This window comes from Sus scrofa, chromosome 4 (assembly GCF_054392235.1).
Source record: "Sus scrofa isolate SSC_HxYL_T2T_F1_AM1 chromosome 4, Sscrofa_HxYL_maternal_Yorkshire_Landrace_v2.0, whole genome shotgun sequence".
Taxonomy (NCBI): Eukaryota; Metazoa; Chordata; class Mammalia; order Artiodactyla; family Suidae; genus Sus; species Sus scrofa.
In genome coordinates, this window is record NC_139386.1 from 42,911,247 (window position 1) to 42,928,167 (window position 16,921).

Consider the following 16,921-nt stretch of genomic DNA (forward strand, 5'->3'; position numbering starts at 1 on the left):
TTCCTTTAAAAGAAACCCAGAAGAAAATGATAAACTTACCTCTTGTTGTAGGTATGTAAGGAAGGCTGCTAAAATAAAATTTTGGCAAGCCAAATCCACAACACAGAAGAAGAGCAGATCATAAATAAGAAGGGTGGCTTCATTTCCATAATACAGAACACTGCTGAAAGAATAGCCTTCATCTGTTTAAAAAAAAAAAAAAAGTCATTTAAAAGATATAAATCAGAAATTTAAAAAAAGAGTAAACTTGTGATAAATTTCTGGTGATAAAAGTAGGATATTTAAAAATAGCATAATAGAAACTAGTTAACTATAACAATTCATGGCTATTGTATGTTAATTCTACCTCAATTAAAAAGAAAACAAATACTTTATAGTTTACCAAAAAATAAACAAAGGTTATTAAAATTTGCTAATCTAAAAGGATAGTCTAGGAACTCTGCTCAAAAAAAGCAGTTTTAACATTTGCACCAAGGGTTGGTAATTGCAAGTAGTTTAAGTACACAGTCCACATCTTTCAACAACCAGAGAATGAACATCCTTTCTCTATTTCTTTCTATAACTAAAGGCTAAAGAATCTTAGAAAGATTTTGTAAGCTAGAATAAGCTAAAAAAAAGCAAAACAAAGCCAGCAAGGACTAGAATAGGGCGCTATAATTTGAATTTCAAATAATCCCGTAAGGTTCTGCTCAGAGACCTCTTCTCTTTTCACTCCCGAAGGAGGGATTCAGGATTTTAAGATTCTGCTGAAAGTCAGAGATCCTTTCACGAAGGGGTGGAGGGAAAGTACACATATATGAATCTTGCGCACAAGGTCAGGGAGAACCTGTGAAGGTGGCCATGGATGCCCAGCTAGGAACTCTTGTTTTATACAAGAGGACATCCGGCTTGCTGGTCATGTTCTTTTCTAATCCAGTGCTGGTTACAGGGGTAATACTCAGTGTGTGAAAATTCACTGACCATTCAGCCATGTCCTAACAAGATATGCACTTCTGTATACAAACTTGTATTCATATTTTAAAAAATAAACAAGCCTGCTCTCTGTGCTCTTCCTGGGGGATCTGACACTGCCGCTGCTCCAGCAATGACCTCATTTCATGAGACTCCTGGCTTACTGTGCACCTTTACTTTCTCCCAAAATCCAGTCTCCCAGGTCCCTATAAGGCCTGACTAGATATCTCTTCCTAGATATTCCTCAGGTACTCGAGACACAACATATTCAAAATCAGATTCGGCCTCTTTCCCTCACATCTTCTCCATCTGCACTCCCTGAGTGAAAGGAGCCACCACCAACCACCTAGTCACACAAGCTGGAAATTCAGATCATTTTTGACAACTCTCTCTCTCTCCTACCCCTTCTTTTCCTTAACATCTCTGGCAATTTTCTCTTCTTCTTTATCCCAATCACTACTGCCTTAGCTTATATTCTCCTCATTGTGCAATAAAGACAAAGACGTTGATGATGATGATTGTATTATTTAAAAAATGGTAACAAAAGCACTTTACTGAGTCCTAACAATACCAGGTTCTTTATACATCATTACAAATGTATAATCACAAGAACCTTTGGAAGGTTATACTTCATTTTACAGAGAAGGCATTAAAGTTCAGATAGGGCAGACAACTTCTCCAAGTTCACAAAACCAGTAGAGTTGGATTTTGAACCCAAGACCAGCAGACTTTGAAAGCTTATTCTTAATGGCTAAGCTGTATTGTTATAGCCTGGCACCTTCTAATGGAACCTATTCACTACTGTCAAGAATAATTCTCCCAATTTATAAATCCGATCAGCCGAGGACTTTCTGATCACATCCATGTTCATTAGCAGTGGTTTCCAAATCGTCCTGATTGTGTATGCCTATCAGAATAAAATGCTAAGCATGTATCTCACAATAGGCACATTTTATTAATTACAACTATATAATTTGTAAAAATATAAATTAAGAATGATGGAACTGCAAATCTACAAATAACATTTTAATATTTTCTTCTTATACCTCCACAGGTCAACCTGCACACTCCTTGAGGGACAAAAATTTCTTTAAAAATGTTTTTGGAAACAAGTGTTCTATCGATAGGATAAAGCAAAACTCCTTAGGGTGTCAGAAAGGCCTTTGGGACTCGGTCTCTGCCCTCTTTATCATTCACGCACTCCCCTCTCACTGTCCCACTTCAATCCAGCCTTTGATCATAAAGTTCATAAGTGCATAATACCCTTTCCTCCTTCTGCACAAATGTCATTGCCTTTCTTCCCTGGACCCTCCTATTTGACAAGAAAAACTTATTTTTAAGACCTAGTTTAAATTTCTCCATGATAACTCTCTGACTTCACCCGTGTCTAGTTAGAATTTTCTACTTTCCTTTCTGCACCCAGTGTAAGCTGTGTCTGCACAGCCTTCTATCCCACCATCACTCCACTCACCTACCACATGCCTACCTTCCACAGTCTACTAAACACGATGCCCAAAGGAGGGACCACTAATGTGGGTATCCCAGGACTGGCACCACATGCGGCACGCACTAACACGTGCACAAGTGATATCTAGGCCAGGACATTAGTTAGATCATTTCCATTCTTCCCAAGCCAGGCAAGAGGTTCGGTCACATTGAAAGTGACTATACTACTTTTTTAATGGTAAAAGAGCAGGTTTAGTTACTATTCCTATCACAGATATCTAATTTTTAAGAATTTGGATAAAATGAAAAATCAAATTTTTCAAGATAAATCATGAACATTATTCTTCTTTAAGTGTTTATAAGTGTGCCACTAAATGAACCTTCCAATAAAATCTGAACTTTATGTATTTGTTTTACTATCTCTTCCATGTGTACCACTGATTTTGAAATTCAATGTTTTACTTTCTTATAAAATAATTATCATTTATATATTTGTTTCTTGCTACTGAAAACTACGTAATTCTTTTATTTTTATTTTTTTTGTCTTTTTGCCATTTCTTGTGCCGCTCCCCTGGCATGTGGAGGTTCCCAGGCTAGGGGTCGAATCAGAGCTGTAGCCCTCAGCCTAGGCAAGAGCCACAGCAATGCCAGATCCGAACCGCATCTGCAACCTATACCAAAGCTCATGGCAACGGCAGATCTTTAACCCACTGAGCAAGGTCAGGGATTGAACCTGCAGCCTCATGGTTCCTAGTCGGATTCATTAACCACTGAGCCATGACGGGAACGCCCTGTAATTCTTTTAAGTTAACTAAGTTCATTATGTTTCCTATATAAAAGTATAAAATCAAAAAACAGTAACTACAAGCATGTTTCTTTCAAACTTGGAAAATAATAATCAAGTTCAGCAAAGGCATTTGAAGGATACCGTTGTAAAAGATACTTTTTTCCATTGGTTCCATGAATTCCATTCCAAGAATTCTTTCAAGAAGCAATTTATCTTTTATAAAGTAGTCCATTTCCTTATGAACCTAATATAAAAAGCAAGAGTCATTTCAAAAATAACAGTGAAATAAATGCTTTCCAATTTTTGTAAAATCTGAAGCAGAGAAAAAAAATGAATAGTACACAAAGCAAATCTGCCCTTCAAAAAGACAATTTACTATGCTTGGCTTTATAACAAAATTCTCTTTAGGAATGTTTTAAATTTTAAATGTCATTATTAGTATTCACAGTTAGATATTCTGAAAATCAATTTATAACCAGCTTTTCAGGAAGACAACCATAATATAACATACATCTAAAATGAATAATATGATAATATTTTGGTAACTGACAAAATTCCGGAATGGATATATTTTAAGGTAATCATCATGCTAATCAACATGAAAATTTTTCATTTTACTTTTACATAACTTAAATCCATCCCAGTATTTTGTTATAACCTATAAGGGAAAAGCATCTGAGAAAGAATAGATATGTATGTATAATAATCACTTTACTTTATACCTAAAACTAACACAACATTCTAACTCAACTACGCACGAATTAGAAAACAAACAAAAAACCCACAAGGGTTCTAAGTCCACTGACTTGATTGAATTAAGAAATAATTAAAAAAAAAAAATAGGAGTTCCTGTCGTGGCTCAGCAGAAATGAATCTAACTAGTATCCATGAGGGTGAAGGCTCGATCCTCGGCCTCACTCAGTGGGTTAAGGATCCAGCGTTGCCATGTGCTGTGGTGTAGGTCGCAGATGGGGCTCAGATCCCATGTTGCTGTGGCTGTGGCGTAGGCCAGAGGCTACGGCTCCAGCTGGACCCCTAGCTTAGGAACCTCCATATGCTGTGGGTTCAGCCCTAAAAAGCAAAATAAATAAATAAATAAATAAATAAATGCTGATATACATACATGATCGATGAAAGAGCCAAGAAATTTATTCATAGTATGATATGCTTTTATACTCTGCTCAAAAGTACTTGCTGATGAACTCAACAGTCTAGCAGGGCCATTTCTCTAATGTGAAAAGACACAAGGATAAATGCAACATGCCCTACATTGCTGGTTTTTAAATAACATGAAATATTGACAAAATATACCTGAATTGTACTTTATACAAACCCTTGTTAGTGTTTCATGAATTCTGTCATAGTGTTGTCTCATCTGGCTAGAAATTGCAATCTGAAAAGTCTGACCATCTGTATTGGGTACCAACCCTCTTTGGCTACACAAATTTTCCTGAAAAGTTAAAAAACTTAAATTAAGATCAAGATTATGAAAATTTTGCTTACTCAAAAATAAAATACAATATTCAATAAGATGTAGAAGCCAACTGAAAGTGAATTGGAACTATATTTGAGACAAAGAGATTCTAACATCATCCAAGGCTGCCCTCTCCTCTAAGTTTTATTAATTTCTATCTTGTCATAATCCCTTGCAGGTCTTTATATCATCTATTTTACTCAGACCTACTTTTAAAAAGTTTGTACTAAAAGTTCATTATGTACTCATATTCTTAGCTTTTCTTTTTGATTAATTTATTGCTCCTTAAGGTATGCCACAAAGTCTAGCCTTAGAATTAACTACTTTCATAAATGGGCTTTTTTGTTTTCTAAACACTTAAAATTTTTTCTTTAATTGGAGTTCCTGTAATGGCTCAGTAGTTAATGAACCCAACTAGCATCCATGAGGATGCAAGTTTGATCCCTGGCCTCACTCACTGGGTTAAGGATCTCGAATTGCCATGAGCTGTGGTGTAGGCTGCAGATGCAATTTGGATCCCCAGTTGCTGTGGCTGTGGTGTAGGCCAGCAGCTACAGCTCCGACTGGACTCCTAGCCTGGGAACCTCCATATACCATGGGTGCGGGCCTAAAAAGACAAAAAAAATTTTTTTTCCTTAATTAATTCTAGTGAAAAGGTAGTGATGCATGACCCAGTGGTTAATGTTATGGACCAGATATCTCTTGACATGACCCAAATCCTGAGAACATATATATGTCTGTAGCATTTTGCCCTATGCCCTACCTAACCAATTCTCATTGATAGTTCAAGGCTCAGCTCAAGTATTCTTGCCTCAATTCTCCTGACTTTTATCCGCCTACTCTAGAGCTTAACATTCTCCTTCTTTGTCTAAAGCTAATCTGCAAACATAATTTAACACTTGGTTAATTTCTCTATTAAAATCCTCCCCCCCATTTAAAAAAGCACATGCTACTACAGAGAATTTATAAAATTTGGAGAGCTATAAAAAAAGAAAAAAAATCAACTATAATCTCAACACCAAGAGTATTTCAAGGTAGTTCATTTCCAGTTGTTGGCTAGGTATATACAGAGATGGCATAAAAATGGGATCGTATCAATTTCCTTTTACTTAACATTAAATCCTGACAACTTTCCATGTCATTAGGTGTTCCATAAAACATGATTTTTGATGTCTACCTAAGATTTCACTGTTTAGGAAAATGAATTTACTTAATATTCTCTCGTTTTCCATATTTTTTGCTGTTATAAATAACGCCTATGATGAAGATCCTGAAGCTAATTAGTTATTCAAAATGCTAATTATTTCCTTGAATTATTAGATTCACAGAATTAGTGAGTCAATGATAATTAACTCTTAGAAAGCTCTTGGTATGTATTGTCAAATGCTTTCCAGCAGGCTTGTAAACATTTATCCTGAGACAAGCGCCCAGTTCACCATGTCCTTGATGATACTAAGTACTGGCTATTTAAAAAAAAGTTTGGTAATTTGAAGAAAGCAAAAATGTTACTTTTACATTCATTTCTTTTCATGATTTATGAGCCGAATAATTTTTAGAGTTTTATTAGTTTATTTAGATATTTTTAAAAATCTTTTTGTCATTTTTCCATTGAGGTTTTACTTAGTATTTGTTTACTGATTTACATGAGTTTCGAAATTGTTATCAATATCTTTGCCATATTTACTATGAGGGTTTTACCCTATGTCTTTTATTTCTATAACTGTTGGATATATATGTTCTACATTAATAAAGTAAAATGCATAAATGTTCCTTTTTTGATGCCTTCTATTTTTATGCTTAGATTATTATCTCAAAATCTGAAATATTCTTTTCTAGGTTTTTATAGTTTCATTGTTTACATTTAACTTTTCAAAACAGATGAATTTCTAATAGCTAACCAACTGATCCAGTTCAATGTATTAAATCAATTGTTCTTCTCTGAGGTGCTATTATCATGTCTTACAAGTCACAAGTATAGTTCCTTAATAATAAATCATTTTGGATTTTCCTTTAAGTGTATATTATATTGTGTGTGTGTGTATGTATATATATACATACACACACACACATATATATATATATATATTTTGTAATTTTCTTATGGAGAGTTCCCGTTGTGGCTCAGCAGGTTAAGAACCCAACTAGTATCCACGAGGATGCAGGTTCAATCCCTGGCCTTGCTCAGTGGATTAAGGATCCAACATTGCCATGAGCTGTGGTGTAGGTTGCAGATGTGGCTCAGATCTTGAGTTGCTATGGCTGTGGCTGTGGCCAGCAACTGCAGCTCCCATTTGACCCTTATCCTGGGAACTTCCATATGCCACATGAGTGGCCCTAAAAAGCACACACACACACAAAATTTCTTACAGAAGTTTTCTAATGCACAGAGTAGAGAGAACAGTAAACTTCACCCAATTTCATCGATCAGCCATGTTTTATCACTTTTGCTTCATCTATCCTCCCAACTTTTTTCTTATAAAGCAAACCCCAGATACTGTCATTTCATCTGTAAATACTCCTATTTCTCTAACCAATATGATATTTTTTTAAAAAAGATCATGCCATTTTCATACCTAATAAAATTAATCTTTCCTTAATATAATTTAATATTTAGTCTATTAAATCTCCCAGATTTTTCCCAAAGATTTTTTTTTTATAGTTGGTTTGTTTGAATTGGGATTCAAACAAAGTCTGCACATTGTATTCAATTGTTTATTTTTTTCCTTAAATTTCCCTTACTACCTACTAGTTCTTCTTCTACCACCACCTCTCCTTTTCTTTTCATGCCTTTGATTTGCTGGAGACATGGGGTCATTTGTCCTGTGAGACATCCCACATTCTGGATCTGGCTAACGGCTTCCCATGGTATTATTTATTTTGTCTCTCTATCCCTTCTATTTTCTGGAAGCTGGAAAGGCTTGATTACACTCAGGTTCAAATTTCTTAGACAAGAACATTTCATGGGTGACATTATGTACTTCCTGACTGTGTCATGACAGGAAGTACATAATGCCAGTTTTTGTAATTTTCACCTGATTTCTCATTATAAAGTTCTTCATCATCCTTCACTTAATTATTTTAGCACCCATTGATGACTGTAGCCTGTGTGCATTAATCCACCAAGCACTACAAAATGGTGATGTTCTAACTCAGAATTCCTTTTACTTTCTTCTACCAGGAAGAACTTTCCCTCATGAATTAATTGGTTACTCTAAAACAAACTTCATGGAGTTCCCGTCATGGCACAGCAGAAACGAATCCGACTAGGAACCATAAGGTTGCAGGTTCAATCCCTGGCCTCACGCAGTGGGTTAAGGATCTGGCGTTGCTGTGAGCTGTGGTGTAGGTTGCAGACTCGGCTTGGATCTGATGTTGCTGTGGCTGTGGCGTAGGCCAGCAGCTGTAGCTCCGACTGGATCCCTAGCCTGGGAAACTCCATATGCCACGGATATGACCCTCAAAAAGCAAAAACATAAAAAAAATTAAAAAATAAAACACACTTCATGCAGGAACTGCAGGACAAATGTGATTCATTCTCTTTCAATGATCAGGGTAAGGAGTTGGTATCTTATCAAGTTTCAGAAATAATCAATGAGGATTTTCTTAAAAAATACTATTATAAATCCTAGATTACAAGAACCCACCTCTCAACTTAAAAAAACAAAAAGATGTAAGAAAATATTCATACCGCTTCTCTTTTAAGATTCATATTCATTTCCTCCATATTAGTATCAGCATGCCCGTGTACTGATCTACCATGAATGTAATAACCAAAACATTTGTGGGATAACAGAAACACTGATATCTATAAAAAGAGAAGGAGAAGCAATTAGCAACTCATCTGTAAAACAACAGAAAGTAAGTTTTTCTTAAAACTGTTTCCTTTCTCTAAAAATAATTAGGGTTGAATTCTTGTAAACATACAAAAAAGATAATAAGGTAATAAAGGATAATGAGGTTATATTTAAAAAGTAGATGGAAAAGAGACTGAAGACACTTCCAAGAAAGGAAGAAACAAGGTTGATATATGAACACTTTGCAGGGACTTTAGGCTGAGTCAACCACTTGGTGGCATAAGGAATTCATAATTAAGAAACTACAAATAAAGAAGGAAAAATTAAGGCAGTAAATATTAACTTGTAGCTCATTATAACCATCCCTGAATTAACCACTAGTGGAAATTAGACTAAAAATCCAATCACAGCAAATCACTTTTAAAGCCTCTCTTAACGTACTCATGACCTTTAAAAAGGAGAAAATAACAATTGCAAGATAAAGTCAGAAAGTACTTACATTACTCATACAGCATAAATCAACAAACTGTCGAATTTTATCTTCTATAAATCTCTCATAAAAGACAGCAAAGAACATGATCTGAAACATTAAGCCAAGTTCACGCTTATTAGCTTTTAGGATTTAATCTTCTTTTATAGCCACCATGTAGCATCTTAAGGAAAAAGAAGTTCCAACCAAGAACATAGCGGCCGATAACAATTCCTGTGGGATAAAACCCTACTTATCATCTCTGATTCTTCTGTCAAAGTAAGAGTATTCTGGAATTGTGTTAAGATTCACTGAAGGAACTTAGTTTCAATTTTAAAAACTTTTCTGTCTCATTAAAATAAGATAGGACAAACACCAGGGGGAGGAAGTCAGGGGCTTTAAAAACTTTAGGATAAACCAATGCATTAATGGTCACATTCAGGTCTGGTTCTACAATTCCGTTCATCTCCTAAATTCCAAAATCCATTAGAAAAGTTGTTGTTTTTCAAATTAATCTTCTCTGATAGAGTGGTACATAAAAAGCTTATGTCAAGTATTGTTTCAACTATAGACAATGTGTCAAATATTCAAATGGAATGGTTTCCAGTGTTTGCCTAGATAGTTTTAAGATAGTTTTAATAACAATACTACAAAGAGAAGCTTTATAAATCCAAAAAGTTTACACTTAGATAAGGTTCAGAGAAAGACGGCATGTCCTAACCACACAATTTAAAGCTGTCCCTGCTGTCCCCATTTCTAACTTCCACACCCCTCACCTCCATTTACTGGCTATCTTATCTCTCTGCTGATGCCCTTCAGAGGACCCCTCACAACTCATAACTTGTTCTTACTTCAGTGTGTCTTTGAGCTCAGCCCAGTGCCTAGTATATAAAACATACTCAGATATGTGAATGAATAAATAAATGAATCATAGCAGCTGAGTATTGAAAAACACTCTCCCTGGCATGGTACCTAGTACATAAAATGTATTCAGATACATGAATGAATAAATCAATGAATCTATAGCAGCTGAATGTTGAAAACTACTTTCCTTAAATACTCTACATATATATTTTTTAAATTTTCTTTAGAGAATATGAAAAACACAACATTCAAAGTTTAAAAACTAAAAGATACTACTTCAATTATGAAATTGAGTTTGGCGAAGAAGGTGAGTTTGGGGAAACATAAGGCATGAACAATAAAGCCTAACATCACGAGAATCAAGAAGAGTTTGTGCAGACAAATTTATGGAATGGTCACAGATTAAAGGAACTCTTAAGGATACTTGAGGAATAAAGACTGATCATCTGAGAATGTGACCACGGAGAGAAATACTTTCCTATCAAAGGACAGCAGAGTGAGAAACACAGAACGAGGTTTGTCAGTGGTGCCCAAGACGCCTAGTTGCTGCCCCAAGAATCCTTTCCCCCTTCTCCTTTGTGACAGACCCCTTCTTTGGGTGGGCACGCTGCTGGCCAGCTGAGAGATGACAGTGCAGTGAGGTGTGGCCCTGTAACCAAATTCTGGCCGACGAGCTGTTGAAGATGCTTCTGTAAAGGCTCTCAAAGAGGAGAGCCATGGCACTCCCCTGCTCGGCAGGCCCACCGAGCTGTACGCAGGAGCAGACCCCGGCTCCTGTGGCCCCAGAGTTTGGGGCCACCCTTGCCCCACTGCCTGCCTCCTCAGTCAGTTATGCTAGAGCATCTGAGCTCGCTGCCCATGCAAATGGATCACAAGGGCCAGAGCTAGCTGAATAGATGTTTCAAGGAATTACTCTTTTTTGCAATACTTGGATTCACCTCTGTGGCGGAACAGTTCCATTGGACTGTCTACATAGTTATGGCAGCATTTGCTTTTTCATGTTTGCTGACACGTCCTCCAACACCCCCTCAGGTAGTTACCTGTGCAAGATTCTGGCACACCAGACAAGAAACCAAGGGAAAGAAAAGCTAAAAGAGTCATGCCAGATAAATAACCAACTGGGGTATTCATGAGTCAGCTTTTCTACCGCCCCTGCTTGTGTGTTATGTGAGATGAACTGAACTGTTTTCATACCTAAAACATTAGCTAAAAACCACCTATGCTCAGCTGTATACAGATTTTGTTCTCTTCATATTTTACCTCTCAGTTGGGTTTTGATTTAGAAAACTTTAGACTTTCTCCTCAAAAGCTTCTTCTGAAGTGGAGAACAGAAAACCTAAGCATGGACTACAAAATAAGTTTCTTGCAGGTCTACAAAATAAAGTGGAATAAATGCCTCATATGTGATAATACAATTTAACTATTCAAGTTTTATAAATTACAGTTCAACTGTTTTAATGTTTTCAATTAAAACTCATGGTGGGGGGAAGGAAGGGGTGAGGTTTTCTTCCCTGGCTTCCCCTTGAAACTCTATCAGCCACGGACAGTGAGGTGACCTCAGAGATGAAGTCCTGGGGGGCAGAGCAGAACCACAGGCTTCTGGGCCTGATGCTGCCACCCTGCTGGCCTTCCATGGCTGACCTCTGCTCTCCTTTCTCATGGGAGAGAGAAAAGTCACTTTTATTTCAGTGACTGCTGTTCTGAGTTTTTTAACTATTGTACTCAATCAAATAAGAAAAGCTTCAGATGGTTTCCTTTCAGTTCTCTACATCCAGGTGAATCTGATCTAGTCACAAAAATTTATAGGAGTTCCCATCATGGCTCGGCAGGTTAAGAACCCGACTAGTATCCATGAGGATGCAGGTTCCATCCCTGGCCTCGGTCAGTGAGTTAAAGGATCCAGAGTTGCTGCAGCTGTGCTGTAGCTGTGGTGCAGGTTGGCAGCTACAGCTCCAATTCGACCCCTAGCCTGTGCACTTCCATATGCTGCAGGTGCAATGCTAAAAAAACAAACAAACAAAAAAACCTTATATTGGTATATATAAAAATAAATATTTTCTTAATGTTATACTGATGATAAACATCAAACCCCACAGTATGATGACAGATGGTAATTAGATTTATCATGGTGATCATCTGGAAATGTATACAAATATCAAAGCACTATGTTGTGTACCAGGAATTAACACAGTGTTGTAGGTCAATTATACTTCAAAAAAAAAAAAAAAGACAAAGGAATAAACTCTTAGAAAAAGAGATCAGATTTCTGGTTACAAAGGTGGGGAATGGAGGAGGAAGGGGGGTCATTGGATGAAGGCAGTCTAAAGGTACAAACTTCCAGTTACTAGATAAATATATACTAAGATGTAACATACAACATGATAAATACAATTAACACTGCTGTGTTTATATATGAAACTTATTAAGAGAATAAGTCCTAAAAGGTCTCATCACAAGGGAAATACAGTGTTCTACTTCTTTAATTTTGTATCTGTATGAGATGATGGATGTTCACTAAACTTACTGTCATAATCATTTCATGATGTATGTAAGTCAAATCATTATGCTGTACATAAAAGTTACACAATGTCAATTTTGCTCAATAAAACTGAAAGGGAAAAAAAAATCAAACCCCATATTCTTTTAATCTTATTTCAAATCCTAATTTCTGATTGTCAAATTATTCCTCACTAGCTCTATCCTGCAGCTTCAAGTTTGAACAAGTCTCACCAATGTAAAATAAATGTGAATTCAAAGAGTTTACTCTCAGGTAACAGAATGACACCTGGATCCTGCCAATTCCTACAATTCTGTAGGAATTTTGGGATTTCAATCCCCAAAATCTTTTAAAATAGACTTTGAAGGCAAAAATTTTCTCTCTAGTTTATAGAAAGTCCAACCTGCTCTTCCTAGAGGTCTCATCTTCCCTTGCTTATTAAAAAGTTAAAGAAATTTTAACCAAACAGAAGGGCTCTTTCCACCCACTCATGGATGTATCTGTAAACAAGAGAAAGAAGTGCAGAAATTCAAGTTAAGTGCTATAGCTGCTGCTTCTTTCTTTTCTTCTTTTCATTCCCTTCTCTTTTTTTTTTCTTTTTTTAAAGCTTTAAGAAGATAACAGAAGTAAGCATAGAAAAGATTCTCTACTAGAGTCATACGATCTGAGAAGATTTATTTTTAGTTTCAGCTATTCCAATAAATATTTCAAAGAAGATTTCAGGAGGAGTACTGGTAATGTGAGTGAGGTTTAATGATATGTAAATAAATGCTAGACAATAAGTTATATTTCCAAAGAAAAGACTAAGGGTACCTTAGAAATTCCTATCATTTATAAATTAATCCTGTGACTAGAAAGCTGCAGACTCTGAAAGACTCTTCCGAGCCCCACTACTGATAAAAATGAACTCTGAAATCAGATTGCCTACGTTCAAATTCCAGTTCCACCAATTTCTACTTGCATGGTTTTAGGCAAATATTTAACCTTTCTTTGCCTCAGCATCCTCATCTGTAAAATGAGGATACTCAAAGAATCTATCTCTGAGGGCTACTGCAAAGATTAGGTCAATCTGTGTAATGCAATTAATTAACACAGTGTTTAGATTATCACACCATGTAAGAACTAGCTATTAGCCATAATTGTTGTTGTTCTTGTCATCTTCTTAATGCTACAGAAGTCATGTTGTAGTCAATATTTGAGGATTAGTATGTAAACAGAATTAAAAATACATAGAGGCAATATTGCTCAAAAGTATACTCTCTTGTTACCTGTATAATTCCAATGACTAGCCAAAGAACAGTAGACACTGCATATCTCAAAATGCGGCTGTAAGGAGCTATGTAGCTAGGTGGGCTTCTGGAAAGACTAGAGGATGAGTCCATTAATGCTAAGTTCTTGAATCCCACAACCTGAAATAAAAAAAAAAAAAAAAACTAATAATTTAAACAGACATGGATAAAGAAAACTCCTCTGGTCTGAAAATGAAACAATCCTCTCAACTCCCTACTCCTTATTCCTCCCTTTCCTTTAGCTGAAAAACTTAAGTATTCAAAGTTCGTATAATCAGTTGAAAATCTAGATGAAAATAATTATCCTGTATTTTAATTACAAAGTATGTGATAGAAAATATTTAGCTAGTTCATTTAGTATTCTCTTCAACAAGGCTAAAGACCAAATATAACCTTATTATCATATACACCGACAAAGCTCAAAAATTTCTGTCAAAAGAGTAAAGCTTTCTTCAGTAAACTACCTATGAACAACCAGCATTTCATGAATTTTTAGCATATGCCAGGCACTATGCAAAATATTTTTATACTGTAAAACTATATTTTCCAAAGCATCTTTTGAGGAAGATACCATCTTCAATAAAAGAAAGTCTGGTCTGTGTATTATATTCACTCACCTCCATGCCTTCTACCCTAAAGACTCTGGGAGGTTTTATGGTAAAGGAATGTACAGGACTTTACTGAATCCAGTGTTTTCCAAACTTACTAGACTATAAAACTTCTTTCTCACATAACACCTTTTAAAGCTTTAAAAAACACTACTATAAATGAATTTTTGAGATAGTGTTCATATGTCCTAAGGACACACACGTTCTTTTAGTTTTAAAAAAAGGAAAAGGAGGAGGAAAGAGGATAGGAAGGAAAAAGGAAGGCAGACAGATAGATTTATGAGTTAATAATTCACATCTAACGTAAGCAGCTAATTCTTGAGAAAACCTGTTACCCATACAAACAGTTTCCTTATTTCACTCTGATATTCAATACTGATTACTTCCTTTAGAAATTCTACTCAGACCCATGGAATAACTGTAAAGGGCTCAGAAGCATGTACCCATTCACTGTGTCTCACTAAGCTGTAGCCTCAGCTCTTCACACAAAACACAGTCCATAGTCAGTGTTCGACGATAACTTTATTAGAAAACCTTTTAATAGTGGTTCTAATACAGGAGTGAAAATATGAATCATGGTGGGGGGCAGTTCTTGAAATACAGATACCTGGGCTCACGACAGAGCTACTAAATCGAACATATCTCTGAGGGTGAGGTGAGGCATAGGTATTCTGCAAAAGCTCTCCAGGGGGGTCTGCTACAAACCAATGGTTTAAAAGCCACTCCTTACCTAGCGTAGTCAAATTCAAAAAGACGGAAAGCAGAATGGCAGTTGCCAGGGGCTGGGGACAGGGGAGAAGAGGGAGTTGTTTAATAGGTAGAGTTTTTGTTTGGCAAAATGAAAAGAGTTCTGGAGACTGCACAACAGTAGGAATGTACTTAACAGTATTGAACTGTATACTTAAAGATGATTAATTAAGATGGTAAATTTCATGTTATGTGCACTTTTTAATGACTTGACAAAATAGTTTAACTTTTAGAAAACTCTTCCACTGGCATGAAAACTTAGCTGGAATTATATTAAATTAACATTTATAAGGTACCCAGAAGTTGCACACAATTACATCAAACAGTTTATACCTCCAAAAGGAAGAGGACGGTAAGTACTTGAAAGAGTGGGTTAATTTTTCTCACAGTCTGAATTTCATTCCATTCATTTGCTACAAAATATGTTCTCCATATGCTCACGGGAACAGTAGCACTCCGAACACCACCCTCACCTAGTTGAGGAGATAGAATGAGTAAAAAGGGTTTCACCTTCTTTGCACTACAGGGGTAGCAAAAGAATTCTGGTACAAATGGCTACTTCCATTACCTTCAACGGCTTTAAGAATCTTCCCTTTAGGTCGCTCCCAATCGATGAAGAATATGTCTATGGTGATCTGGGAGAAGAGCTTATGCAAAAACTGCAGAGCCTGAGAATGACAAACAAAACACGGAAAAGTATCTACATTAAGCCTGTTATGAAACAAACTCTGATGCTTTAAGAAACAAACATGCTGTAAGCACAAGAATATGTAATTTTCGCAAGTGATAAGGCTACAACATCATTTGGAATCACCGGAAGCTCATCAAATAGCATGGAATCACTAAGTTCACAGGATTTTTATACACATATTGATTCACCGTTCCTTCTTCTGTGTTTCTCTGAAATGGGGATATGAAAGGAGACACACTGCCTTCCCCTCACACAGGAATCTTGCGCAGACTCTTTCTCATGGCTTCCAAAAGCATGTTTTGTTTTCTAGATCACATAACTTCTTTATAAGTAAAGGTATTTTCAACTATAATTTGCTTACCGTAATTAATTTTTTCTATTTCTGGTATTGACAGTTCTGATTAAAAACACATTTTTCATGTATGGAATACATTTAAACTGAGGCACTGTCCTAGTTGGAGCGTTACTGATCAAACAAAGGATAAAAATCTAAGTATGGGATGATTCCTCTCTTCATGAAGCTCACAGATCAGTGGGGACAGCAGGCTCTTAACAACCACAACTGGATGAGATCCACCACAGGGGCACATTAAGGAGCTTCCCGTCCATTGACACAACAGTCAAGTAGGGAAAGGGGTTGCCATGGAAAGAGGAGGAAAGGAATATGGAAGCAGAGAGAACTAATGTGGAGAGTTGAGCACTTTGTCAGCATGGTACCTTCTACTCTCAACTAACAGATTAAATTAAATAATTAAAAAATTTTAAAGGCAGATTTTCAGAATGAGTTATTTATTATAAATAAAAGTAGACTTCCTAGTAAAATAGAATACGTGTTTTCTTCCAAAATTAGACTAAATTTTACACTAAAGGTTTTGAAAGCATTTTCATGTTAAAGACTTAAGTGTTTATTAGCAGGCCTTTTAAATTCAGGGATCTGTGCTTTGAAATTCACCTTCCAACAATGAGATCCTGCTGTATAGCACTGGGAACTATATCTAGTCACTTATGATGGAGCATGATGGAGGATAATGTGAGAAAAAGAATGTGTATATGTATGTGTGACTGGATCACTTTGCTGTATAGTAGAAAACTGACAGATCACTGTACACCAGCTATAATGGAAAAAATAAAAAAATTAAAAAAAAAAAGAAAGAAAAAGAAACTTACCTTCAGAGCAAAAGCACATCCCACGTAAGTAACAAAACGTTTTTCTTGAGCCGGCGTTGGTAGCAAAACAGAGACAGACATCTGTGCCTGTGATAAAAATTATGCCACTAAATATGATCATACAATATTTTTACTAA

At 36.2% G+C, this 16,921-nt stretch overlaps 1 protein-coding gene and 1 pseudogene across 8 annotated transcripts in view; one reads left to right on the forward strand and one right to left on the reverse strand.

Moving 5' to 3' along the window:
* Positions 1-16,921, reverse strand: part of TMEM67 (transmembrane protein 67) — a 52,850-nt gene that overhangs the window by 2,142 nt on the left and 33,787 nt on the right. For 4 of the 8 annotated variants that reach the window (XM_021089105.2, XM_085022032.1, XM_021089104.2 and 1 more), the window contains 10 exons: positions 16,785-16,871; positions 15,495-15,594; positions 15,260-15,399; positions 13,551-13,691; positions 8,952-9,032; positions 8,347-8,463; positions 4,518-4,634; positions 4,308-4,412; positions 3,326-3,428; positions 40-182 (listed from right to left, as the gene is read on the reverse strand). In XM_021089105.2, the coding sequence (XP_020944764.1) occupies positions 40-182; positions 3,326-3,428; positions 4,308-4,412; positions 4,518-4,634; positions 8,347-8,463; positions 8,952-9,032; positions 13,551-13,691; positions 15,260-15,399; positions 15,495-15,594; positions 16,785-16,871 (1,134 nt within the window). The remainder of the gene's footprint in view (positions 1-39; positions 183-3,325; positions 3,429-4,307; positions 4,413-4,517; positions 4,635-8,346; positions 8,464-8,951; positions 9,033-13,550; positions 13,692-15,259; positions 15,400-15,494; positions 15,595-16,784; positions 16,872-16,921) is intronic. The other 4 variants (XM_021089109.2, XM_021089107.2, XM_085022034.1 and 1 more) reach the window with 1 other exon arrangement.
* Positions 10,617-10,899, forward strand: LOC146403791 (signal peptidase complex subunit 1 pseudogene; annotated as a pseudogene).